At 36.8% G+C, this 27090-nt stretch overlaps 1 protein-coding gene across 2 annotated transcripts; it reads left to right on the top strand.

Moving 5' to 3' along the window:
- Positions 1-1368: 1368 nt before the first annotated feature.
- Positions 1369-27090, top strand: LOC131241318 (uncharacterized). 2 transcript variants are annotated; one of them, XM_058240116.1, is made up of 16 exons: positions 1369-1526; positions 3086-3686; positions 3783-3905; positions 6126-6267; positions 18787-19115; positions 19624-19679; positions 19845-19939; positions 20062-20164; positions 20286-20380; positions 20478-20540; positions 22965-23040; positions 23136-23244; positions 23521-23633; positions 24766-24824; positions 25934-26042; positions 26626-27090. In XM_058240116.1, exons 2-16 carry the CDS (start codon positions 3293-3295, stop codon positions 26758-26760), a joined length of 2001 nt encoding a protein of 666 aa, XP_058096099.1. In that variant the 5' UTR covers positions 1369-1526; positions 3086-3292; the 3' UTR covers positions 26761-27090. The 2 variants fall into 2 exon arrangements, with proteins under 2 accessions (XP_058096099.1, XP_058096100.1); XM_058240117.1 differs by lacking the exon at positions 6126-6267 and having other exon boundaries at positions 3783-3846.

Below are 27090 nucleotides of genomic sequence, written 5' to 3'. Positions count from 1 at the left end.
CGTTTTACTTTATAGTGGATTGTTAATCTGGATGAGGTCTCGTGGTTTTTACCTCTTTGAGGGTTTTCTACGTAAAAATCTCTTTTGTCGTGTGGTTTATGTTTTGATTTATTTCATTGCTCTACTATCCCATAATTATGGTGTTTTTGGGAGGCTAGATCTTAAGGTTTTGTGTAATAGCTCCCAACAGATTAACTTATTATTCAGAGAAGATTACTGAGATTAAGAGGCTTATAGTCAAAACCTTAACTCTCTCTCTTAGAGGCTTTAAAAAATACTAAAAATCATAACTCCCTCTAAACCCAAATACAATTAACCTTAAAAGCTATTCTTTCACGAGGAAAATGTAAAAAAATACAATTCAAAGAGTCCACCCAAATACAGTAATAATTTTGGTATCACAATTTGAACAATCTATATTGCTAGTTGTTTCATGTCATGATGGTTAGGTCCAAGCTAAGATTTAATTCTATTTATTAATTGGGTTGGGCTTTAGATTTTGTTAACCTTTCTATTGAAAGGAAATTGACATAGGGGCAACATTTCTCATGGAGTTCAACCCATAACTATTGGGGGCAAACCGATTGTGTTTCAATACTAAGGTCATTCCATATTACATATGGTCCATATCTCAATGGCTCACACCTGAAGAACCAGCATGCGTTCAAAAAAATAAAAGAAAAAGAAAAAAGGAATACAAATAATATTACGATGATCCCACATAAAATGTGATAAGTGAAATGCTAAGTTGAAAGATTTAAAATGTGAATTAAATCAACAATGTGTGTTACAATTAAGAGTTACATGTGTTAAAATTTAAAATAAATAATGTGCCAAACTTTCAAATTTAATTCTAAAGCTCTTGCAATAAACTATCAAATAAAACTGATTTTAAAAACACTTGTTTTAAATTTTAGATTTCTATATCAGCTATTTGGATCTTGAACTGAAAGATTATGACCTTGCATGTCTGTCGCCAACAGCTAAAACAATTTCACACAAAAAGATTTCACACGTGCCTTATTAGTTACTCTGGTGAAATACATGAATGATAGGCAAACACATCAAATTCACTTAAAAATTACATACGTGGTTATACTAGTGGTTGAAACAAAATTTTTGGGAACTAAAAATTATGGAATTTGATTGTCTGACCATCGAACACTCAAAATATTGAAGGGTCCCAAAAATTACGGAATTTTGATTGTCTGACTATCGGACAGTTAAAACATGAAGGGTCCTATTTCAACATAAAAAGCGTCCGTATATTAGAGGTTTTTTTAAAATTTTTATTTATTCAATCAACCTGTTTTGGGATTGTAAGTTAGGGAAAGTGGGTTCCACAATTTAGTCGGATTAATTTGAATTAATTTTTCATACATATATGAGTGCCTGCGTATTGAGCGTCATTCTCTGCCAGAGTACCACGGCTCGTGTGTTCTTGTATCAACATAACTTGTAATCTCCCTCCTGTTGGACGGCCGTTCGTCTCTCACAGTATCAGTCCTGGGCCCTAACGTTTCTAGGTATTTTCTTTCCTTTCTGTTTTACTTTTATTTTTTTATTTTTTATTTTTTTCCTTTTATGTTGTCCCTCCCTTCTGTATGATATATTTCCTTTCGAACTTTGTAGATCTGTTAAGATGTGGAATTCCCGATTTCAATTGCTATTTGGGTCATCTGCATCTTCTCTCGACCCGTCTATTGATTTTCCTTTCTTCTTCTTCCTTTTTTTAAAATAAAAATAAAAATAATAATTATGAATTCGATTCAGTGTATGAATTTTCTTATTAGATTTCACTTGTTTTGTATTTCATTCCACCTTTGATTCGATTTCTCGCTCTCTTCCCGCAATTTCTTGCCAATGCCGTGACGCTTTATTAAACTGATATCGCACTGGTAATTGGGGTATTGAGGTACTACATGATGTTCTATTGAAAGAAATGGTGTTTTCTTGGCCCAGCAATTGTACAGCTAGGGCTGCCGTCATTGGATGGGCCATGCCATAATATCTCCACTATCAGATGATTCTAGCCATCTGATGAAAATGGATACTACAATCAATGGTCCATGTTTATCTGGGGTTGACTTGGATGGCTAGGATCATCCATTGGGGAGGTTTTGGGATATTTCCTGTCCGCCATAGGGCTACCATATAAACAATTCATGTTGCAGAAGGTTGGGCCCCACATATTCAGTTCATCATCATCTAAGCCTGATCCCAATTAATTGGGGTTGGCACCCTGCATATTCAGTTAAGATGGAAAATTGTATATTTCCTCATGAGAGATGTTATACGGCAGGGGCGACTGTGACCTCAAAAGGAACAGTTAGCTCAAACAGGGAAAGTGGTGCCCACATACAACCATCAAAATTTACCACACATTTCACATGTGCAGAATATCCAATCCATGCTGAAGGTGAGCCGCACCATAAAATCTCCTGGGGCAGAAATCAGGATGGTGCACTTGTTAGGAGGGCTTACTGTCAAAATCAGTGGACTGCCAATGGTCTGACTTACTCAATGTTCAGATGTGCATCAACACCTAATGAGTTGATTGGTCTGAATTTTCCGCAGGTGCTCTCTATGGTGTGGCCCACCCATCTCACAGTTCTGATGTTCTACATTAGTGACATATTCATTGAAAAGAAAGGGTTGCATGTGAAAATTCTCAAAACAATGTTATATGTGGACATTTCTTACCAAAAATAGCTAATTCACGAATTAACCGAAACAAAAATCATTAACCACAGAAGGGTTTTGGGACAAGGGTGCATTTGTTCCCTTGGGTGGCAGGACCCATGCATCCAAGGATGGGTCCCTTTTTCTACTCAAGTTAGTTTTGTCTATATTGGACTCGGATCATCAACATGTGGATGGCCAGAGTTGCCCACTCACTGAGACTTTTGGTGATATCCAATGGATATGGTGGCCCTCCAGTTCTACATTCTTGATCACCACACATGTTTGCCTTGTGTACTGTGAAGAGGGTCTGCATAGGATTTCTATTGTGCGAGTTGTGTAGTAACATCTCTCATTTCCTCATTATTTTTCTTGTTCATTTTTTGCCCATTAACCATTCTAGGTGCTTTGGGGCCCCTTGGATCATTCTTGAAAATACACAAGTTGGCATCTATTAGCAGAGTTAGGTTGGAAGCATATATCAGGAGAAAGAAAGATAGAAAGAAAGAAAGTAAAAAAAATAAAAGGGCTAACTATGAAGCCCTTGCATCCAGCTACTCAAGCCTTCTGAGGCCTTAGAAGGCTATTTGGTTCACAGATTTCAAAGAATATGATGGAGAACATGCAATATGCAGAGGAGCTTGTGAGGGAGTTTCTTGTCTTCAGGGGTTTTACGAATACTCTTCAAGTCTTTGAGACCGAGTTGTCCACAGATATTGGTAAAGGCTTTGAAGTGGATAAGATCATTGACTTGGTTTTCTCAGAGTACGTGCCCAAATTTCAGGCAGAAAAGTTGGTCAGCTTGCTCAGCTTCTTGAAGCAGTGCTTATCTTCATCTTCAGAAACGGTTCTTATTTCTACATTATCCAAATTGGAGGTCTCAATTTTACGTTATTATATCATCCATGCCTTGCGATCAGGAAGGAAAGACAAAGTTGTAGAGTTCTTTGGAACATACGGAAATGATTTATTGCAAAGAGGTGGGGATTGGACTCCATGGTTTGGTGGGTTTTTTCTGTTCTTTCTCCCTTTTTATCTCACTTTCTTTTTTGTGTTCTTTCTTACAAATTGCAATCTTATACCAAAGGGATTCCTTGCAGCTATTCCATATCTAAAGAACCCAAGTTTGGAGCCTCAGTTTCTGGTTTTCTTCTCTAGGGAATGGTTTGATGCCTTGTCTCTTTCCTTCAGAAATTTCTTAAGCGAGATCTTCAATGGTACTCATATCCTATACTATGTAGATTCTGATCTTTTGATTCTTGTAACTGAAGTTTATTGTGTACTTTTCATGTTGGCATGGCTATCCAATCATTACAACATTGTAACATCGGTTGGACAATTCTTCCTTTGTTTTCTTTCTTTTTCTTTGCTTTGTATATTCTTTGTGTTTTTCTCTTATGTAGTTGAAATCAAGATCTTATTACTCATTAAGCTTTAACCATATCATATTCATTAATGTCAACTTTAATCTAATGCATCTACTGATACATTCAAATTTCACATAGATCATATTGGATTTTTTTTTTTATTTTTTTATTTTTTTTTTTATTTTTTTAAGGGGGCATATATCTTTCATTTGTACATTAGGGCCTGTTTGGGAGCGTGGATTTGAAACCCCCTGGATTCGGAACCCCCTGGATTTGAAACCCCCTAGATTCGGAACCTCCCAATTTCTGTTTGGCACCTTGGATTTGGAACCCCTTGGATTGTAAAATTTGTGTTTGGGAGTGTGGATTTGGAACCCCCTCAAATTTTGTGGTATATTTGCATGAATATTCAAGGAGACCAAGTAAATTATTTAAAATACCCAAAGTGATTAAAATATATTACAACATAAATAATTATGATAACAAGCCGATCAAAATATACACATTGGAAAAAAAAAAAAGTAATTCCAAACTTCAAGTGGGCCATAAAAGCGGGCCTACTAAATTTCACCATTGTCATGTTTCCTTTTAAACCTGAGTAAACTCCGTTGGGCCCACTGTCAATGCGTGTGGTTTATCCACACTGTTCATCCGTTTTTCCATATAATTTTAGGAGTTGAGCCCAAAATTGAAGCATATACAAAGCTCAAGTGGAACATACCACAGAAAAGGAAACAGTGGAAATATTAATTTCCGCCGTTGAAACCTTTACAAGGCCTCCAGTGATATTTATTTGTCATCCAACCTGTTCTTAAGATCACACGGACGTGGATGAAGTGAAAACACAATTATCAACTTGATCTAAAACTTCTGTGGCCCCTAGTAACTTTTCAACAATAGATGTTCAATTAACACTTTTTTCAATGGTGTGGTCCACTTGGTTTTTTTATATGCTTTATTTTTAGGCTAACTCACTAAAAGTATTTTATAAAATGGATAGACGGAGTGGATAATATGCATGAATGACGGTGGCCCCACATTGTATTTTAAAAAATGCATAGCGCTGCATGAATAACGCTAAAATGTGGTGGCTCTACAGGGACGTTGCCAACTTCCTTCATTTTTATTGCAAAAAGCAAAGTTCTCCGGCTTCCTTAATGATAGTTGGAAATCCACTCCGACCATAATATGTGTTATCCTATTTTAGGCCAAGGGCCTAAATTTTAGGGCCATTGATAGTTCAAGTTGATCACACAGTTAAAAACAATGTGTAAAAGCAATTATAATCGTTAAATTTGTTTTCATTCCTATGGCTCACTTGAATAATATTTACCTCTAAATTTTTTTCTCAAATCTTAAATTTTAATGGGCTATATAATGGCTGGATTACATCGTCCATATAACCATCATGGTGGGACATATGAATAAAGTGTTCTCATCCCTCCATTCACTGTTTTATTTGACATGGCCCATGTGAAGCCTAAATCAGTATAATATTTTGGCCATACGGACAAATTTTGACAAGTTATCACATGGTCGGAGCAGATTTTTCATAACCATTATAGTGGGCCACCCAAATAATAAGTTGCAATTCATTAAAAGAAAACAGTAAAATATAAACCAACCTTTACAGTAAATCTCCGTCTCCTTCTATCAGCGATAACGCAACAACCTTCCGGCAGACTTTCTGCAGTCTAACAGCAACTTTCTTCTGCAGTACCGGAGAGAGTTGCGGTACTGGAGAGAGTTTTTTTGGAGAAGATGAATAAGAGAGCATGCGAAGATAAGTTTTTAAAGAAGATCTCTAAACGGTCGGATTTCCGACCGTTGAGTTGCTTTAAAAAGGCAATCCAAGGTCGGACCTTGGATTGCAAACCCCCAGATCGAGGGGATTTGAAACCCCATGGATTGCAAACCCCCAGTTATTTTATGGTGCCAAACAGCCAGGGGATTGCCAATCCCCTCTAATCCCCTCTAGTCCCCTCCAATCCACGGTGCTAAACGACCCCTTAAGTTGTGCAGGGCTTGTATGTTTGGATTAATTCATTTATAAGACCATTTCCTTAACCAATCCACGCATCCCTGCTTTGTTAAAGATCAGTACTGAGAAGAACACTGTCAAGCGTCTCAAGAAGGACATAAAGCAACTGAATGTTATGTTGTCACAGCTCCAGGCTTTATTAGAGTCAAAGGAGGCTCAGCTCTGCCAATTGAGGAGGTAAAACATATTTCTTGGAATTATTTTCAGATAATTGTGATAATCGATTTGCTTGGTTGCAGGGGCATGCAATTTTGTGGGTGTTTGTGCATGAAAGAGTTTGAGCATGCACATGCATCATGCATGGGAAAATGTATGCTTACCTAACATGAGCTTGTGCTCATTTTGGGGATCTTATCTGCATGCTCCTTTTTGTTTAATCTTATTTTGTCATTGGTGTAAGTGCCACTGTTGGAGCTTATTTCTGATATGTGCATCAATATGCATGCTTTAGCGTGCATCAATGTGAATGTATTAGCTTGTCTATTTATGTGCCACTGTTGGAGCTTATTGCTAAATCGATTTGCAAGTGTACAAGAGCAAGTAGTTGTCACACGTTGGTTTTTGGAGACTTATCTATATTTGATACTTATCAAGGTTTAGAAACTTGAAACTCTACGGGAACTCTAGCTCGAGGAGGACATGCATCTAAGTCAGCTTGAGACTTGGGTGCTGTTTGGTAAACTGAAAAATAAGGTTTGAAAATTAATTTAAGTGCTGAAAACTTGAAGTGCTTGCATTTTGTACTTAAAAGTACTGAAAAATCTGTTTGGTAATTTGTCTGAAAAAAAAGTCCTGATATCTGAAAATTATCATATCTTTCACAAAAACTTGTTTGGTAAACACAAACCACAAATGTTTGAAAATTGGCAATTGATTATATTTGCCCATATTGTCCCTATTTCTATCTTTTGTAGAGTATGCATAAATATGAATATTTGTATTGTATCGGCCAATACGGCCATATCACATCCATATCGGCATGAGATGATACACCATATGGGTTTGTATTGGTCCGATACGAAAAGATTGACCCGTATCGGCCAGGCGTAGAGCTAGGCACGAACCGACTCAACTTGCCTAATGTTTTTGAATCGCTTATGTGATCATGTGCGATCGCATATGCCTATGCGCATATGCGATTGCATATTTTTAATTTTTTTTTTTTGAAATTTTTTTTTTCATATATATATATATATATAGGGGCAGATGTAAATTGTCTTAGAGAAGGATTGATCCCTACTCAATATTGTGAAAAGACAAATTACACAATCTATACTGCTAATAGCCAAGAATCTCATATTGAATACAAATTACCAAATGTTCATATTTGCAAAAATGGAGTGTGTATTCCACTCACTTTCATTATTGTTAAAAACCTCCAACAAGATGCCATTCTTGGTACTCCTTTCATCCTGAAAATACAACCTTTTACTACCACCAGTAAAGGAATCCAAACAAGAATAAATTCAATAGATTTATTCTTTGAATTCATTAAACCACCTCAACATGGTTTAATATCTGAAGTTGTTAATTGTGTTTCCAATAAGGAGACCCAAATTCATTTCCTAAGAAATGAAATTTCCCATCTTCAAATCCAAAAACAACTTCTACATCCAAATTTCAAAAAGCAATTATCAAAATTCCAAAAAACTTTAGAACATCTTTGTTCTGAGGTTCCAAATGCCTTTTGGCATCGAAAAACTCACTTAGTTACTCTACCATATATAGAGAACTTTAATGAAAACCAAATTCCTACTAAAGCTCGCCCTTCCCAAATGGATGCCCGGCTTCTTAAACTCTGTGATGAAGAAATCAATTCTCTTCTCCAAAAAGGTCTTATAACTCCCTCAAAATCCCAATGGAGTTGTGCTGCTTTTTATGTGGAAAAAGCTCCTGAAATTGAAAGAGGTGCTCCTCGGCTTGTTATAAATTACAAGCCTTTGAATCAGGTTCTAAAAACAATCAGATATCCGATTCCAAATAAAAAAGATTTATTAAATAGATTGCATAAAGCCAATCTATTTTCAAAATTCGATCTCAAGTCAGGATTTTGGCAAATCCAAATTCATCCTAAAGATAGATACAAAACAGCATTTACTGTTCCCTTCGGACATTTCGAATGGACTGTAATGCCTTTTGGTCTAAAAAATGCTCCTTCTGAATTCCAAAACATTATGAATGATATCTTTAATCCTTATAAAGATTTTATCCTTTCATATATAGATGACTTACTCATCTATTCCCAAAATATAAATCAACATTGGAAACACTTAGAAATTTTTAAATCTGTTATTGAAAGAAATGGTCTTGTCCTTTCGTTAAGAAAGATCAAGCTCTTTCAACTAGAAATTCAATTTCTAGGATTCAAAATCTTAACAAATACAATCAGGCCAATCCAAAGAGTCATTGATTTTGCAGATAAATTTCCTGACAAAATTACTGATAAAAAACAACTCCAAAGATTTCTTGGATGTTTAAATTATATATCTGAATTTTATAAAGATTTAGCCAAAGACAGAGCTCTTTTACAAAATCTTTTAACCAAAAAACCAAAAACTATTTGGTTAGAAGACCATACAAATGCTCTCAAAAATATCAAATTGAAAGTCCGACATCTTCCTTGTCTCAATCTTTCAAACCCCGATTTTCCAAAAATCATCCAGACTGATGCTTCCGACATCGGTTATGGCGGAATTCTTTTACAAAAAGATCCAAAAGACAAAGAACAACTTGTTAGTTTTACTTCTGGTACTTGGAACCCAACTCAACAAAATTACTCTACTATTAAAAAAGAAATTTTGTCAATGGTTTCTTGTATCCAAAAATTCCAAAGCGACATTTTAAACCAAAAATTTATTCTTCGTGTCGATTGCCAAGCTGCCAAAGAAGTTTTGAAAAAGGATGTGAAAAACCTAGCTTCAAAACAGATATTTGCTAGATGGCAAGCTATTTTATCAATTTTTGATTTTGATATCGAGTTTATACCGGGAAAAAAGAATTCTTTGCCTGATTTTTTATCTCGCGAATTTTTACAGGGAAAACTGAATCGAGATCTACCCCAAACCTCCAAACATGCCACAAAAGTCCAAAAACAAGGGAAAAGAAATAATGGAACTCGAGATCAAGAATTCCTTTTTTCCTCTTCTCCAAACTCCTCTCCAAATTGGAGAACAGAAAAAACCTTCAGTCCAAATTGTTTCAAAAGATCCATTCCAAACGATCCAAACTCCTCCAAAAACAGCATTCATAGCAAATACCAAAAATCCAGAAGAATACAAACCAAAAGGAAAACATAGGGTATTAACCCTAGACCCCGACTTATCCAAACTTCCAGAAGAACTTCTCATTTCAAAACTCTTTCTTCCAAATAATCATTTTCACCCACGACAATCAAATTTCTCCAGAAATTTCTATGAAGCCATTTTGATCCAAACCAAAAGTGCAATTTTTGAGCATCGCACTAACCAAAACCAAAAGGAAATTTCATTTTCCAAAATGAAAATCATTAACATCATTCTCCAAAAAGAATGGGGAGATTCTCTTTCCCAAGTCCAACATATCCATAGTCCTGATGGAAAGTCTCATTCCTTTTCCTATTGGGATTATATGGTTGCTTGGAAATATGCTCTTTTATTCCAAAATTCTGAAAATAGCCATTCGTGGTTTTTAAATTTTTCAAGACCATATACCAAATCTATTCCATCATGGTTTTATACTCAATGGTGGATTTTATTTGGTGGCCATTCAAACATTTTGCCAGAAAATTTACTTTCTCATTACTCACATCTTGAGAAAGCTCAAAATCCTGAATATCCAGGATGTTGTCTGATGCAATACTATGCTAAACACGGGATCCCATGGATTCTCCAATGGAAATATGAGGTTTTACCCTCTGAATATCAAAATGCCAAAGTTTTATTCCAGTCCACATACATCAAGTGGTGGAATAAATTTGATTGCTCCATTGTTCTCGAAGCAACAAAGAAGCAGTCTTCCTCCAAAAAATTGCCAAAGTCATTCAAAGAGGCTATTATAGCATCATCTCCCCCAGATGAAACAGCCAAATTAAAGAAAGAGCTGAGTGCACTCAAAGCTGCATTCATTGCTTTCCAAGATCAAGTATCTAGCCGACAAGGATCAACTTATGTGGAATCTGAAGAATCTTCAACAGCTGCTCCTGATATTGATCTTCATCCTGATGATCAAGATGTATTCTTCTAAAACTTTGAGAAATTCAAAATGCAATTTCTTTCAAAGCACGAAGCCAAATTGAAGCCAAATTAAAGCCAAATGCAAATATGAAGCCAAATTGAAGCCAAATGCAAGCACCGACAGTCGAAGCCGAAGCCAAGCTGTCTCCGCTACCTCCCAAAAGACACGACATCAGAAAACTCCAAAAGAGCTACTGTAGCAAATCTACTGTAGCAGCACGCCTTTTCACTGTAGCACTTTTACTATTCACTTTCCAGAATAGTAAAACCATACAGTGCCAAAACCAATTACTATGCGCCCACAGTTTCTTTCCCCCTGTTTTGTAAATCCGCTTTGTAATAGTTCCATTCCAAACTCTATATAAGGAGTGTAGTTTTCGTTTTGTAAGTAAGAATTCGAATAGCGAATTCAATGTTTAGTCCAAGAGAGTGCTTGACTAGCAAGCAACTGTGAGCTTTCTTAATTTCCCGTTTTCTCTGGTTTTTGCTTTCTTTCGTTTTTGTGTGACACTGCTGTACTGCTGGCAAGACGATCCTGGCGAAAGTTATATATATATATATATATATATATTAGGGAAAAATTAAAAAAATTGTAAAAAAAAAAAAAGAAACTGAGGAGAACTTTTCTAAGTTAATAGATAACTAATTTTACATATTTAAAATACATTTGAAAAAGATAAAATCAATTAAACAATGAATTAAACATCAAGTCATCCACATTTAACAATATAGTTAACAAGAAGTAACAACAAAATCAATAAGCTATTTATTTATTATGGTAGAAAATCAACAAGCTATCTTCCTTGAAACTTAAAAGTGCTTGAATCTTGATCTTCCAACTTCCAAGAGAGAGGGAATGTGTGTGTGTGTGAGAGAGAGAGAGAGAGAGAGAGGTCACTTGGAAGTAGGAAATACAAGAGAGAGGGAGATTAAGAACACTTGTAATTAAGAAATGTAAGAGAAAAATAGAGTAATAGAGTTTTGGAGTGAGAATACTGCAAATGGAGGAGATTTGGAAGCCTTTTTATAGACAGAATGTTATTTTTTTAGCAAAAAAATAAAAATAAAAATAAAAATTCAATGTGCCATGGCTAATATGCGATCACATACATTGCATATGTGATCGCATATTTTTGCATATGCAACATATGCAATCGCATATGCGATCTGCATATGGATATGCGCATATGCGATCTAATATACGCATATGCGATCGCACATGACAACAATGGACTTGCCTAACTCGACTCGATCCGACTCGACCCGAACCGAATGGTTGAGTCGGTCCGAACCGAGTAGGCTTCCCCCAATCCGAACTCAAACTGAGTCAAGTTCGAGTTACCTAGTAACTCGACCCGAAACTCGATCCGTCAGACTCGACCCGATTCGAAACTCGACTCGACTCGGGTTGTCGGGTAGGGTATATATATAAAAAAACCTAATTCCTAATCCTCTCTACCCTACCCACCGCATGCCCCAATCTGAAAAAAGTCCCAACCCCTTCCCGTCCGGCACCAATCGGCAAACCATCCCGTCCTGTCCGGTAGGCGGCATCAACCTCCGGCCTTCCTCTCTCTCTCTCTCTCTCTCTCTCTCTCTCTTCTCTCTTCTCCCATCCTGCAGCGGCAGCCAATGGCCAATGTGTTCTGTAATGGTAACGGTGGCCGTAACGGCCACCACCGTTACCTTTATGATACGGGTCATAATGGCTGTTACGGCCCCCATAACGGCCATTACGGTCTCTTTTTTTGTTGAAAAAAATTTTAAAAACTTGTATCTGCCCTGTAATGTTGATTAAAAAGTATGGAAAACCAGTATATTCCTCATAACAGACAATTACGGGGTTGTTATGGCCTTATATGGCACGTAATGTGTCGTTAACGACAAATACAGGTCATTTTTTTTCCCATAACGGCTATTATGGCCTTTACAACCCCGTAATGTGTTACCTTTATGTAACGGTTGCCACCGTTACCTTTACGTAATGGCCTTTACGGTCTCGTAACGGCCTTTATGGCACACCATGCCAGCGGCTCATCAGGTGTGTTTGTCTGTTTTTTATTTTTTATTTTTATATTAAGAGGATAGCCCTCACACTGGAAATGGTGGAGATGGAAGCGGGTTGCATACCGAGTAACTCAGTACGCTATGACCATTTGAAAAATAGGGCGAAGGTCAGCTATTACATGCGTAAACATGACGTGGTTTTGAGGCAATCCATTCCGTCCAAATTGACGAACCGATTGTTGATAAAGTATAAATAAAAATTACAGTAACAAGATATCAGTAACCATTTGAATTTCCTTTTGAATTTGGACCACTCGTTATTTTCCTCTTAACCATCCGTTTGATTGCCGTCAATTGAATTGTTGAATTTCTTAATTAGTGATTTTAAGATATGATCCATCATGATATAACCCACAATTTGGGTGGTCAGGATAGCTGTACATCAGTGCCACAGCTGAGGAGGATGGGTCACCACCATTTTCGAAATGGTAGTAAAATAAAACTGGCGAGTTATTTGATACTCTTGCAATGGGTGATTGTTGATAGTTAGGCACTGAACTTTGTAGATGTAGCCTGCACTAATTTCAATATAACCATCCAAAATTGCGGGCCCACAATGGATAGATCAAGGATTCATTGAATGATCCTCATCTCTTGTCAAGGATTCATTGATTTATGTATTTTGTGCCCTCCGTCCACCCATTTTACCCCCAAAATTGAAGCATATCCAATGCTCAAGCCCGATGACTTGATTCGAATCGGTGCCAACTCAATCCGACTTGGTATTTCTGATCGAGTCGGACTCAGTTTGGGTCAGCCCATCCAAGACCCGGATTCGGATTGAATCAGGCCTGCTAAACTCGTTACCGAGTCGGATAGAGTTCGGGTCAGGGATTTTCCAAAACCGGATCGAGTCGGGTTGGACCTAACTCGGTTCGACTTGACTCGATGCCCACCTCCAATGGGGCGTATTAACATCGATACGGGGCGGATACTCCCATAAAAGCTCAATTTTGATTTTTTTTTTTTTTCTTCTTCCAAAATTTCACTCAAGTCTTCTCTTCTTTTTTTTCATTTAAACCATGGAAGAAGCTTAAAAACTCATTTAGGCTATAGATCTAGAGCTATTTTGGGATCAAAACAAATGATTTGAATGGGATTTGACAAATCGAAGCAAAGTGGACCATTATGGGAAAAATCTGAAAGAAGGATGAACCTTCACTTCTTTATGATATTTTCATCTTCTTTTTGTTGTATTTCAATGTAATGTGCTCTAATTCACCAAATCATGCTTGATTTGTGTTCAATTATGGCCCATTTAGTTGACCTTCAACAAGTCAAACAGACAAACAGCATTCTCATCAAAGAATGGTCCGATACACCATCATATGCATGTCCAAAATACTAAAAAAAAGATTGATTCTTTAATATCTTATTACTCTCTTTCTCTCTCTCCTGATATTTTCCTTAATTCTTTGGCTTAAAAAAAGTTCTGACTGATATAGGCCAATATGACCTCGATACTGATACGCGATGCTGTATCGTATCATTTTGCTGCCAGGCTGATACGCCGATATATTTCGACATTCAAAATCATAAGAGTATGAGATGAAACTTTTTATTGCTATGCCTCTAAATTTGGCACACCTATGCCCATTCCAATAAAATTTTGATACTTTTCCCACCAATAAAGCCAAGTAGATGAATGGTTTGGATCTTTTATGTTTGCCATGTACAGTATCATGAATTGATTTGTTAGATCAATGACTTTGATTTTGAGGTTGATCCATTTACAACAAGACCCACAACTTGGATGGTCTAAACAATCATACAACAATTACCTACCACAATATGTAGGTAATATCTTTTCTAGGCCAGATTTGAATCTATAATCATAATTGCCAGATTTGTAATTTAATTGCTCATTGAGATAGCCCAATGCATTGATCCAGACCGTTCGTTAGATCTAATGAGCATTTCATGAGCTACCATATTTGACAAATATTAATTGTTTTATCAATGGTCTTTAACATGGACAGTCTTAGACTTTGTCATTGTGAGAATTCTTAATTCATGAGTTGTAGGGAGGGACTTATGTCACCAAAAACAGAGACTAAAGCAAGTGTTGGATTCAAAGCTGGTGTTAAAGAGTACAAATGTTGTTTAAAAAAATAGGCGCGAGCAGCAATTTGATCCATCTATTTGTTAGGGCCCATCATAAATGGCTTATGATTCTAAAGAATCACTTTTTAAGGCAATCACAACCATCCCATTGATGGCTTGGAAAGGGAATGGCCATAACAATAAGGTCAAATAATAGATGGATTGGATCATCTGATTGGTGTGGTTTTGCATGGTAATCCATGAAATGGATTGGATCATCTGCGTTAGTATTGAATCAGTTCTTGGCCATAAAAACAATGAGGTAGCCCACCTTAATGTCCATGTGAAATCCACATTGTCCCACCATTTTTCCAGCTTATTTTAGGTAACGAGCCCAAAAATGAGGTAGATCCAAATCTTAGGTTGACCACACCACAGGAAATTGTGGTAATTGAACACCCACCATTAAAAACTTCTTGGAGGCCACAAGTTTTGGATGAAGCTAATATTTGTGTTTTCTCTTCATCCAGGTCTATGCGACCTGATCAACATGTTGGATGGAAAATAAATATTACAGTGGGCCCTAGGAAGTTTTTAATGGTGAGCGTTCAATCACCACTGTTTTCCTATAGTCTGGTCTACTTGAGATTTGGATTTGCTTCATTTTTGGGACCATGCCCTAGAATGATCAGGAAAAAATATATAGCACAATTCGCTCCCTACGGAACGCGGATTGTTCATTGACATTGTTAGTAACCAGGCTACTGGAGGATGCTTTGTGGGCCCCACAATGATGTATTTGTTTTATCCACGTCGTCCATTCATTTTGGATCATTATTTTGGGCCATGAGTCCAAAAATGAGGCAGATCCAGATCTTAGGTGGACCACACTGCAGGAAAACAATGGTGATTGAATGCTCACCATTGAAAACTTCCTAGGGCCCACTATAATGGTTATTTTCCATCTAACTTGTTGACTAGGTCAAAAAGACCTGGATGAAGTGAAAACACAAATATCAGCTTGATCGAAAACTTTTATGGCTCCGAAGAAGTTTTTAATGGTGGTCATTCAATCAACCACTGTTTCTTGAGGTGTGGTCCACCTGAGATTTTGATCTGCATCCTTTTTGGGCTCATGTCCTAAAATGATTTGGCAAAATGGATGGACGGCATGGATAGAACACATACATCATGGTAGGGCCCACAAAGCACTATTCGATAGCGAGTTATCAGTAAGCAAATTGCTTCCTCCAAGTACGCATGGAGGATTGCTTGGAGTAGAACATGGCACCTAGGTCGGTACCGTGTTGACGTGGGAAAGTTCTATGGGCACCACCATGATGTATGTGTTATATCCGCACCACCCATCCATTTTTTCGGATCATTTTAGGGCATGAACCCAAAAATGAGGCAGATCCAAAGCTCAAGTGGACTAAACCATAGAAAACAGTGGGGATTGAACGCCTACCTTCCCAGTGGCCAAAAAAGTTTTGGATCAAGCTGATATTTATGTATTCCCTTCATCAGGGTCTATGTGACCTTATGAACAAGTCGGATGGAAAATAAATATCACGATGGGGCCTAGGAAGGTTTCAACGGTGGGTGTCATTGTCCCTATTGCTTTTTGGTGTGGTCCACTTGAGCTTTGGATCTGCCTCATTTTTTGGCTCATACCCTAAAATGATATGCCGAAATGGATGGACTGTGTGCATATAACTACATCATGGTGGGGCCCACAGAACTTTCCCAAGTTTTCAAAGCCCGGAAAGGTAATATTGTCTTTTCAAAGTGTTGATAGGGATAATTTCGTCAACAATCATCCAAAAATTTATTGGAAAATCTCTTACCGCATTTAGCGATAAGTGATGAGTGAAGGGCGGTTCACTGAAAAAAAGAAGAAGAAAAACCCCACTAATTTTAAGTGATTTTTAACATTAAGTGCTGAATCTTTTATCTTTACCAAATGGTTTGAATTCCCAAAATCACTGAAAATGACAATTTTAAGTCCTAAAATTAAGTTTTACCAAACGACACCTTTGTTGAGTTCAATTGACTCAATAAAGTTTATTTTTTGAAAATTTATTATAGAAATTGAAAATAAGAACCATTGAAGTGCTAGATTAATACCAGTTAAATGCAGAAAAATACTTCTATGGCTTGAACAAAACAAATATGACATAATAGTTAGCAATACGCTGTTTTCTAATTTTAAAAAATATGCGAGAAATTACCTATTTGTGTAAAATGGTATATTTTTCAAAATCTTGCCATTTTTTATTTTATTTTATTTATTTATTTTATTCTTCATGCATCCGATTCAAACACAAATAAAACTTAATGCATTTAAAGCAGTGCAAAAACCACAATTACTATGAAATATCACTCTTGATCTCTGGTATGATGAAAAGGAAGGAGATTTGTAAAAGCAGCTCCATCTTGATACAATTCTACAAGCAAGCACACATGCCAATATAGAACCCTAGATCAGTGTTGTCAAAATCCTATGATTTATGATATACGATTTTAGTCGAATCTTAAGCAAAACGATTTGAATCCCAACCTTGAATCCCTTTTTATATGAATCCTAAGATTTACAATTCAAATTATACTTGTTCTCTTCTATTTTAAGCTTCATTTGGCATTCATTTTATGTTTTTAAATTGGTGGGGGCTTTAAGAATCATTTAGAAAAAGTAAATTATTTTTAATTGTTCTTTATAAGAGATTAAATGATTTATATTCTCTTCAACATTAAATCATATAGCTGTTTTTTTTTTTTTTTTTTTGTGTGTGTGATTTCTCACTTCTTAACTAGTCGATATGCCAAATTGATTCATGACTTAACTATAATGTTTTTTTATGGATGGTTACGATCATGCTGACCTGTATGTATTATGGAATGATGTTTAGAAATCAAAATATATTTTTGTGTCGGTCTACGGTATCAAAGGCCACTTTTCCACCGTGATTCTACATTCAAGAAAGGTAAAAAGAACATAAAGTATTAAAGGACCACTGTATGTTTTTTAAAGGAAAATTTCATGAAAGACAAAAAATAAAGGAATAACAATCCTTTAACATTATCATGACATGGTGTTACTTGGTGCATATTGAGAGCAAAAGGAAATAGATGAGGTTTTTTTTTATTTTTTTTTAATTTTTTTTATTTAATAATTCTGATTTATTTATTTATTTCATTTTTGTTTCAAAATTCTAAGAAAATTGTTAAAAAAAATCTTATGATTTACGATACGATTCATCCCCTACTATGATTAACGATACGATAACGATTTTGACAACATTGCCCTGGAGGTAAGGTTTCCATCAGGTCTGCTACACTGTTTGGTTTTTTGGACTAAAAATTAAGCTCCGTCACACCTCATGGTCTGCACGATACAAAGCAAATGGACGGCTAGCAAAAATTAATCATCATTGTATTTGGTACATTGTGACCCCTACGAGGAGTGTAACCCACTGATTTTTGACACATGCAGTTTACATTGACACATTTGCCTGTGAATAGATGAGAGTGAGACTCTACACATTTGCCTAATTAGCACACCTATACTTCCAATCATTTTAGAGGAGAGCTAAGGTGATCGTTCTCCTCTACCCTTTTGAGTTATGGTGTATCTGTTTAGTACCCATGGCACACATGCATGCCAATCTAAGTTATCATTCAAGAGTTATTTCATCTCGGCCTTTTGAGATAAATCGGTATTAAACTCGAAAATTTCACTTCCCATCTTTTTGTCATATCCGTATCTTTTACTGAACTTTGACCTCTTTTGTTGGTAAAGAACCCAAATTAAATTCATATATATATATATATATTTCCATGTAGTTTTTTCTTTTGGCCATTTAGTGTTTTGCTAAGTATGATAATTACTCGTGAACATAGAATGGTCAGAATTCTGCTGCCAAGTTTGCATATTATCATTGATTCATTGTTTTTACTCCGATTAGATCTAGGGATATGAAGGAGAAATTGTAAGGGAAGGGTTCATTCACTGTGGTGTTAGACTTGAGCCTGATTCCTTCCAACCGTTAAAACTAGAAAAAGTTGGAAGCTCAGAGAATCCCGCATTGGAGTTCCGTTCAAGTGTTTTTTAGTAGGAATTCCCTCGTGTATATAACTTGTCAAATGAGTAAAAAATCTTTTAGTTTTTTTAGTGCTTCATCCAATTCTCTTTGGCCTTTAGAATACTGAGTTGTACCTAAGCATTGATTCAAATCTTCTTGGTCAAGCTTTTAAATGATGATACTCATCGATTGTCGGTAATAGATGTCCTTACATAACAAATACATTTACAATACTGAAATTGTCTTCAGAAATATAGAATACATCTCTACTACAGCATCTTTCTGATTAACAGTACTGCGGCATCAGCAATGGAAACCAGTGTGCTCCGAAAGAACAGCTCTACATTTGATCTGTCAACAGGGAATTCACCAAAAGATGTGCTTGTAGGCGATAATCTTCCATTAAGGAATTTCTATGAGACTAGTAGTTCGGTTTCTACTTCCCATTTGGGAGAGTCAGGATTTGGAGTGCAGGTGCAGGGTTTTGCAGATCCTGCTAAGGTTTCATTGGAATCAACCTTATCTGAGTCAGAGCATGATTCAAGTTCCCTAACAAGGCTTCCTCTTCAAGATGTTAGATCAGGGGATGCCTTTCTGATGTTTCAAGAAAGCGTTTATTCAGGTTCGTAACTGTTCTTTAGTCTTTTGCATACTCTGTTTTATCTCAGCAATCATTCGCACATTTAACCTGTTTATTTTGAATTATTCTTGTGTGAATTGCAAATCAATGATTGCTGCTTGAAGATATTATTTTCCCTTCTCTTTTACGAAATGGAGGTAGCATTTATTGAAGCGAAAAATAAAATAGTAGTATCTCACAGGGAACCAGTGAGACTCTGATTCCTCCAGCACCTGTACCCAGTGCAAACCAGGCTATATGATCCCCGGGTTTCAGTCATCATTCAATTGACATCCTGTCATTGGCTTATGCGGGACCTATTTCTTGCCTGAGCCTAGAGAATTCCCTAGGCCAGTCTATGACACCATTTTCAATTCTCGTATGGGAAACTGTTCTACGTTTTAGGTTCTTTTGTGTCGTTCTTTTTTTTGTTCATGGGCATGTGGACTTTTTTGTTATAATTTCATGGCTATGAGTTTTGGTGCAATAAATCTTGTATGTGTTGTAACAGAAACCAGCAGTGAAGTGCAGAGAGAAGAATTCCCAGAAGTAAAAGTGGAGTTTCAGGTAAATTTCTTTTCGACACATTCTTTCAAATTCTGCTTCCTATCTGTAGTTGTATTCTATATGTAATCTGTTGTGTAATTATCTATCTTGGTGTTTACTGGAAGGTCTTCATCGTTTTCTACCTTCTTGAGGTATCTTTCCCTTTTGATGCTTGTGACTTAACAGGAAACATTCTTAGGCCACACCAGTCCAATTAGTAGGTGCCGCTTTTCTGCAGCTGGAACTAATATTGCAAGTGCTTCTGCAGATGGCACTGTGAGGTAATTATGGTTAGGTTTGGCAGTGCTTGCAAATTGGGATCAAGTACATGAGATAAACCAGACTTTTTTGTCCTTGATTATGCAGTCTGATTCACAATCTCACTGTACATATGTTTTTGAAGGATTTGGACGTATGACTCATCAACCCCAACATCCAGAAATGCGACTATATATTGTGGGGCTGAGATCATGTCACTTGACTGGGAATGCAAATCTGATCGCTTGGTGCGTTTAATAGATCAATGGTGGATTGTCTTAAAGTAATATTGACATTTGTAGCGATCTTGATACTTGGAATATTACTGTTAGGTTCATCCTTCCAACTTCTCATTGTTCTTGACAATAGCTGCTCATAGGCACAGCTGATGGTGGTATTAAAGCATGGAATGTTGATGCAAAGAGAGTTGTCTGTGATCTCAGCACAACTGCATCATTTCCAAGGTACTTGTGAAAATAATTCTTCCATTCAGTTGCTATCTCTTCCATCTCTTGGTTTCTTCCCCTGAACTTGTCTTCACGTGCTCCAATGTGACTGCAGTGTCTTGGATTTGAAGTGCAGTCCTGTGGATCCGATTTTTGTCTCTGCAGCTGCATCTACAGGGTACTTTTTTTTTTCTTCTCTTTTCGATAATAATGCTATTCTCATGTTCCCTGCTGCATAGAAGTTGGTTCGTTGTGCATATCTTGCGCACTAAAATGATAATAAAAAATATTCCTTCTCTATTGTTTTTCACTTATTTGTATGGTGTGAGAAAGTCATTGTTCTTTATAAGCAAAAACAGGTGTTATTTTCACATGAACTTAAAAATGGAATCTCTAATATATATTAATTGATTGATCGATGGCAAAGATTTCTATTGCTTCTGAAAAATATGCAACTAAAAACTTCATTGATGCAGAAAAGTAGACAGAAAACTAGACATGGGCACAGGACAACCCGATCCGGCTAACTCGACTCGTCCGTCTCGGTCCGATCCGACTGGACATGAACCGAATGGGTGAGTCGGTCCGAACCGAGTAAGCTTCGCCCAATCCGAACTCAAACCGAGTCGAGTTTGAGTTACCTAGTAACTCGACTCGACTCGACTCGACCCGAAACTCGATCCGGTTAGACTTGACCTAATTCGAAACCCGACTCAACCCGACTCTCTAACCCTACCCCGACTCGATCCCAACCTCTCTCCCTCCCTCCCTCCCTCATCCTCCTCTTCCAAGCCTAGCAAACACCCACCGCAATCACCCTCCTCCTCCTCCTCCTCTCTCTCCTCTCCACTCCCTCCCTCCCTCCCTCCCTCCCTCATCCTCTTCCTCTTCCTCTTCCAAGCCCGGCAACCACCCACCACCATCACCCTCCTACTCCTCCTCCTCCTCCTCCTCCTCCTCTCCACTCCCTCCCTCCCTTATCTCTCAATCCGACTCAGTGCCAACTTGACCTGACTCGGTACTTTTGATTGGATTGGACTCGGTCCGGATCAGTCCAGGCTAGACCGAACTTGGATCGAGTCAGGCATGCTGGACTCGGTATCGAGTTGGATCGAGTTCGGGTCAGGCCTATTTCAAAACCGGATTGAGTCGAGTTAGCCCTAACTCAGTCTGACTCGACTCGGTGCCCAGCTCTACAGAAAACTAAACTTTTTTGTTTACATACCAATTTGATGTAGCAGATGATTTGGCTAGAAAGGATATTCCCTCATCATGGGGGGATTCTCTTCCTCTTTCGTATTCTTTTGTCCCCTTTTAGGGCGTGTTTGGTTGCATCAGATATCATAATATTTCATGGTTTATTAGTCTAATTTGGTGCAAAATTTCATGATATTTGGTGGAAGCAAATACACCATTAATAAAATTCTATCCTTCAAAATAAAAATAAAAATAAAATGTATATGTACCAATGAAGAGCTCAATTCTTCCTCCAAGATGCTCTACTCATTGAAATATAGACCAAATGATGGACTCTAGAAGTGGATTCCCGTGGTCATTCAGTTATTTGACTCTAGAGGTAGCTCAGAAGCTACTGATGCTCTAGGGATAGAAAAACCACATGCTAGAAGCAACTCTTATGCAAAATATCTTGAATTCAAATCAATAGTCAAAGTTTCAAAGTGTCATCATCCATTCTCTTAATGCTCCATTTGTATGGCTTTACAACTCATAAAGTCAGGAATAAAAGAAGCCTATTCCAAAAGCCTATTGGACATTTGTGTAACTTTACTAAAATGATCCAAACTAATCCATGAGCTGTGTCCCTAAAGCAGGGGAAAGAGATAGATAAAGAACCGGACTAAAATTAAGGAAACTGACCTAAAGACTTCAAACCAAATAAATATCCATTTATGCATAACCATATGGCCCTCTGGGTGTTGTGTTTTGTAGAAAAGTCCTTTTCATGTATACGATTTGTATAGGAAGGTAAAAAGGGCATCCAGTTTGTGTACAAAATTCTAGAAGGGTTGAATGGATTTCTTTGGTGACTCCTCAGGTCCTACCGAAAGTATTCGATGATATTTTTGAATGTCTAGGTCTTCAATCTGGCCAGTCTGATCATCCATATATTCAATATGAATGGTTGGATTGTCTAGATGGCCCGATTTTTGATCAACCAGTAATGGAACCACTGTAGTCTCCAATTGGATGATTGGACCATCATGCATCACTTATTGTGGTCCCCCATTGGATGATCGTACCACCCCGCATCACTTATGATGTATGTGTTTTCACAGCTCAACAATGGCACCCAGTCCTTGTCAAGTTGATACGTGGACAATGTATAGAATCTGCTGTCATGTGCATTTTGTTTAATCTGTTCAAGAAATGTAACATAGCTAATTTCAGTGTAAAAAACATCTGCTTAGCTTTTGCTAATGTCAGCATATTTGCAGGTGTGAGGTATTATTGAAGCATCATTATTTTGTTCTCTGTAGCCGCATTTAACATAGAAGCATTACAAATAATGTTCGGACACTTATCTATACGTTTTCTAGTTTTCCTGCGTACACTCAATTCATGTGATTGTATCATATCGTAGGCATGGTTCAAGTAATATTGACAAAATGGGATTTGCTTCGTTGACTGTTTGGAATATGAAGACATGGAAGGCTATGGTATGTGTGGTTCCCAAACAACTTGTACTCTTCAGAGTATTGCAATTTGGATTTTAGCTGTTAAGACTTAATGACATCTTTGATCTTTTGTGAAGACAGTCCTTCCTCTTGGTAAAGATCCACCGGCAATTACTTCTCTTTGTTTCAATCACAATGGGAAGATTTTAGCAGCTTCTGCAACTGATGGGATGATTCATATGTTTGGTATCCTCGTATATTGGCTTCCATTCATTTATTGATGATATTTGTACTGATATACAATTTAGCTTCATATTATTGCATCGACTATGACCTAAGTAATGCTTTCTATTCTTAATGTACATTTTATTAGTCCCTAGTTCAAATTGAACTTCTACTTCAAGGTGACCATTTTACCTATGAAGACATTTCTTGGTTTTTGGGACTACATGGTGGTGTTATGTTGCTGATAAAAGAAAGTGGGGTATTTACATTCTCTTTAATTTCCTTAATTGGCTGAAGATATGGCTGCTGGTCTACAAATCACAGGGTGGCCTGCCCATGATGCTGCTGTTAGCTCTGTGCTATTTGGACCTGACGAAACTAGCATATTCAGTTTAGGTTCTGATGGAAAGGCAAGTACTTCTATCATTGATGTTAGGGTCGTAAAGTGGCCACAACCAGGGTTAGATCACTGTTTCAAATAGCGCTTGTAGCGTACGCTACGTAGCGTAGCTGAATAGCACAAATCTCCTGCAGCGTATGCTACAGGGGTCGTAACGTACGCTACAACTACGTAGTGTGTAGTGTACGCTACAATGTTTTTTTAAAAAAAATTATTATTATATGTTTTATGTTTTTATTTATTTATTTATTTATTTTTTTAAAGCTTCGTTTGTTAAAAATGGTGTAAACTTCACGTAATGAAAAACTTATGTATATTTAAAATCATACCTTTCTTTGTTTAACTTCACTTAAAATAATGGTGATTCTTTGATGTGAAACTCACACATTAAAAAACCTTTAAAACTAAACGTAAAAGAAAAAGGGTTTCGGAAGAAGGTTTTCAAAAACCTCTCTTTGTATTGATGACATATGTACTCTACTTAATACTCTTAACCTGTGGGATTTTTATTTCTTTTTCATACTTGTGAGTTGTGACTTGTAGTTTCAATTAGACATTATTAATTAAAGCGGTTTGCTTGGAAAGTTGTTGTTGTAATAATTATTTGATTTGGTTTATAACTTTATATATTTGGATACTTGAAAAATGAATAATCTTTTAGGCATTATTATTATCATTATTATTTTCTTACTATTTATCATGTTTTTCCTATTTTAAAGTTAAAAATAGAAGTATCGTGTAGCTCACACTACACACTACGCTATTTACGCTGCACACTATAGAAGGTTGAACGCTACGCAACATGCTACGGCTATTTAAAGCACCGGGTTAGATTGAGCCCAAAATTTAGACTGATCAAACTGGGCTTATTCAAAAGTTTTCCTTTGGCCAACCTGGGCTCAGTGTTTTGGTTTGAGATCTGATGAATGAAAACCATGCTTGTAATCCGTGGTCGTTAATAGTTACATTTCCTATTCTCATGGCTGCCACCATCTCAAATTCATGGCATTTGCATTGTTTGATTCCGAGTTTCCAATAGCTTCAGATTGTTGAATTGTGTGTATTTTGATCAGCATTTTGCTGGTCATTTTATTTCCGAGTTTCCACTACTCTTGCATCATGAAAGACATACATGATTGCAGATATTTGAATGGAGCTTACAAAACCAGGGTCAGGTTCTTTGGTCAAGAGATTGCAGCAGGTGATTTTCAATGCCTTGCCCACCACTGTAATTTTTAACTTACTTTTCAATTATAAAAGAATTGAGTCTTTTCTAGCTTTATCTTCAATGGTCTTGGAGCATTATAGGCTAGAACCCCTGCAGAAATGTTTTTTTAGTTTTTTTTTTTTTTTAATAATTTTTTTTTTAAATTTTAATACCAAGTTTGTCCTGGAATGCACATTTGCTTTTTGTCAACATCAACATCAAATTTAACGTATGCCTGCTAAATGCCTGTCTCTCTAATCGTTCTTTAGAATACTGGGTGCTATAATTCGCATTGGCTAGTCTGTTATGGTTTTCTGAACTATACAGTATAATAAGCAGCAAATGGCAATGGCACCAATTCTGTGCATCATGGTTTGAAAACCTGAAATGTCTACTCAACTTGAATGTCATGGACTTAAAGACTCACATGGAAACTTGAAAAGAACTCCATAAAAAATTGATCATTAATAGATTTTTTTAATATAAAATATGCATTATAAAATGCATAATTAATGAAAAATGAAAACAAAATAAAAAACTCAACCTAGTCGTTTTTTTTTTCCTTGACTCAAAAACACTAAAAAACTCTATGCAACTCAATGGAAATGAGTTTCTCATCTAGCTGGCTTAATTGGGTTTCCAAAATTACCATCTGGTCAAACCCATGCTTTCGCAGTATTGGTATCTACAGTAATTACCATAAGTATTAGTATTATTGCATGGGTAATTGCCATATTTGTAATTTCTGCCATCTTCATTTACCAGCAGTAGCCTACATTTTTTATGCATAAATAAGAGAAATATCACCAACTAGTATTTTCCATTACAAATTCTTCTGGTTCCTATACATAGTCCAACCATCTTTAGTTCTCTATCCAAGCAGTCTACTCGTTATACTTCTACTGATAATGGAAGTCTATTAGTTAAATTTCCAAAATTTTCATCTTTCCCGTTTCTCAAAATTTTAATGTTTCTTTAAAAGACTGTATGGATTGGTGCCTCATATTTATGAATAGCTAGCAGAATGTGATATGTTCAGCAGATTTGCCAAACAGTATTATGTTGTCTTATTCGTAACTGAATTGGGTTTCCATTTATTGTAGGTTCTGCTATCCAGAGAGCACAAAAAACTGCAGACATGAAATGGCTCTAGATTCTCATGGAAGAAGATTATTGGTAACGTCGGATTCTGTTAGGTCGCCCATCTATCAGGTGAATATTGTTTATCAATTATCTCTCTCTCTCTCTCTCTCTCTCTCTCTCTCTCTCTCTCTCTCTCTCTCTTTTATTGTTTTTTGTACTTGTGCTGTTTCTTTTCCTATTCCTTCCTGTTACTGTTTTTCCTGTGTCGTTCACCCCCCCCCCCCCCCACCTTCTTTAAATATTCTAAAAATCTAATAAAATTTTCAAATGATGAAGAAAAAGAGCATTTTATATTTCAAATAATCTAGAAAGTTTTTGTGGAGAGTTTCTTGCTTTTGACTTGCGAGCTTGTAGAAAATAGCATAAAGAAAGAGTTGAAGAATACTGAATTGGAGGGCTTTTCATAGATATATTTTCTGTTGCTAGTAAATAGCTTAACTCCACGATTTTCAGTCCCTAACCAATGGGCTTCAGGTGAATCAGATGACAATGCTGGTTCATGGATAAAATTCAAATTCCTGCTTACCTACTTAGGATTGGCGAATGATGTATTACTGTTCTGGTTGAACTGGCTGAGCCACTATGACCCTGATCTGGTTTTCCAGATTTCCCCCCAGTTTAATGTTGCTAATATTTGTTGCACTTGGCTCAGGTCCAAGGTCATATGAGTGGACTGAGAACACTTCCACATAGTGCAGCTATAACAACTGTAGATTGGCACCCTACATTGCCCATCTTCTTGACTGGATCGGCTGACCATTCCGTCCGCGTAACCTCCATCTCATAAGCAATTCTTCTAAAACTCTTTGAATCGGTAAGATGGGATCAAACCTGCCACTCATTGCTGCGACACGGAGGACCATTGAATCAAGTCAAAAGCATCCTGATCCCGTTTAGTGTTTGTTTGTGTAGCTTGTAGTTTTGTATTCAAGCAAAATCAATGCCTGCACCCCTATTTCCCATGGAGAAAAGAATTACTCAGGTTGTGTAAGCCTCTGGTGATATGCAATGTCATGGTTTCCATCCCAGCATATATACCACATACATACATGCATGCTCATTTATTCATTATGAATGCACGCATTGACACGTGCTTTTTGGTGATGTAGAAGATTAA

Source organism: Magnolia sinica, chromosome 3 (assembly GCF_029962835.1).
Source record: "Magnolia sinica isolate HGM2019 chromosome 3, MsV1, whole genome shotgun sequence".
NCBI lineage: Eukaryota > Viridiplantae > Streptophyta > Magnoliopsida > Magnoliales > Magnoliaceae > Magnolia > Magnolia sinica.
The sequence above is the reverse complement of the archived record's forward strand: the minus strand, read 5'-3'. Positions and strand labels throughout refer to the sequence as shown.

What these genes read in the sequence shown, in the direction of transcription:
- LOC131241318 (XM_058240116.1), top strand. Translation starts at nt 3,293, where the DNA reads ATGATGGAGAACATGCAATATGCAGAGGAGCTTGTGAGGGAGTTTCTT. An exon ending in TCAAGAAAGCGTTTATTCAG is followed by an intron (nt 19,116 to 19,623) that starts GTTCGTAACTGT and finishes GTGTTGTAACAG; the next exon opens with AAACCAGCAGTGAAGTGCAG. An exon ending in TGGGATGATTCATATGTTTG is followed by an intron (nt 23,245 to 23,520) that starts GTATCCTCGTAT and finishes AATTGGCTGAAG; the next exon opens with ATATGGCTGCTGGTCTACAA.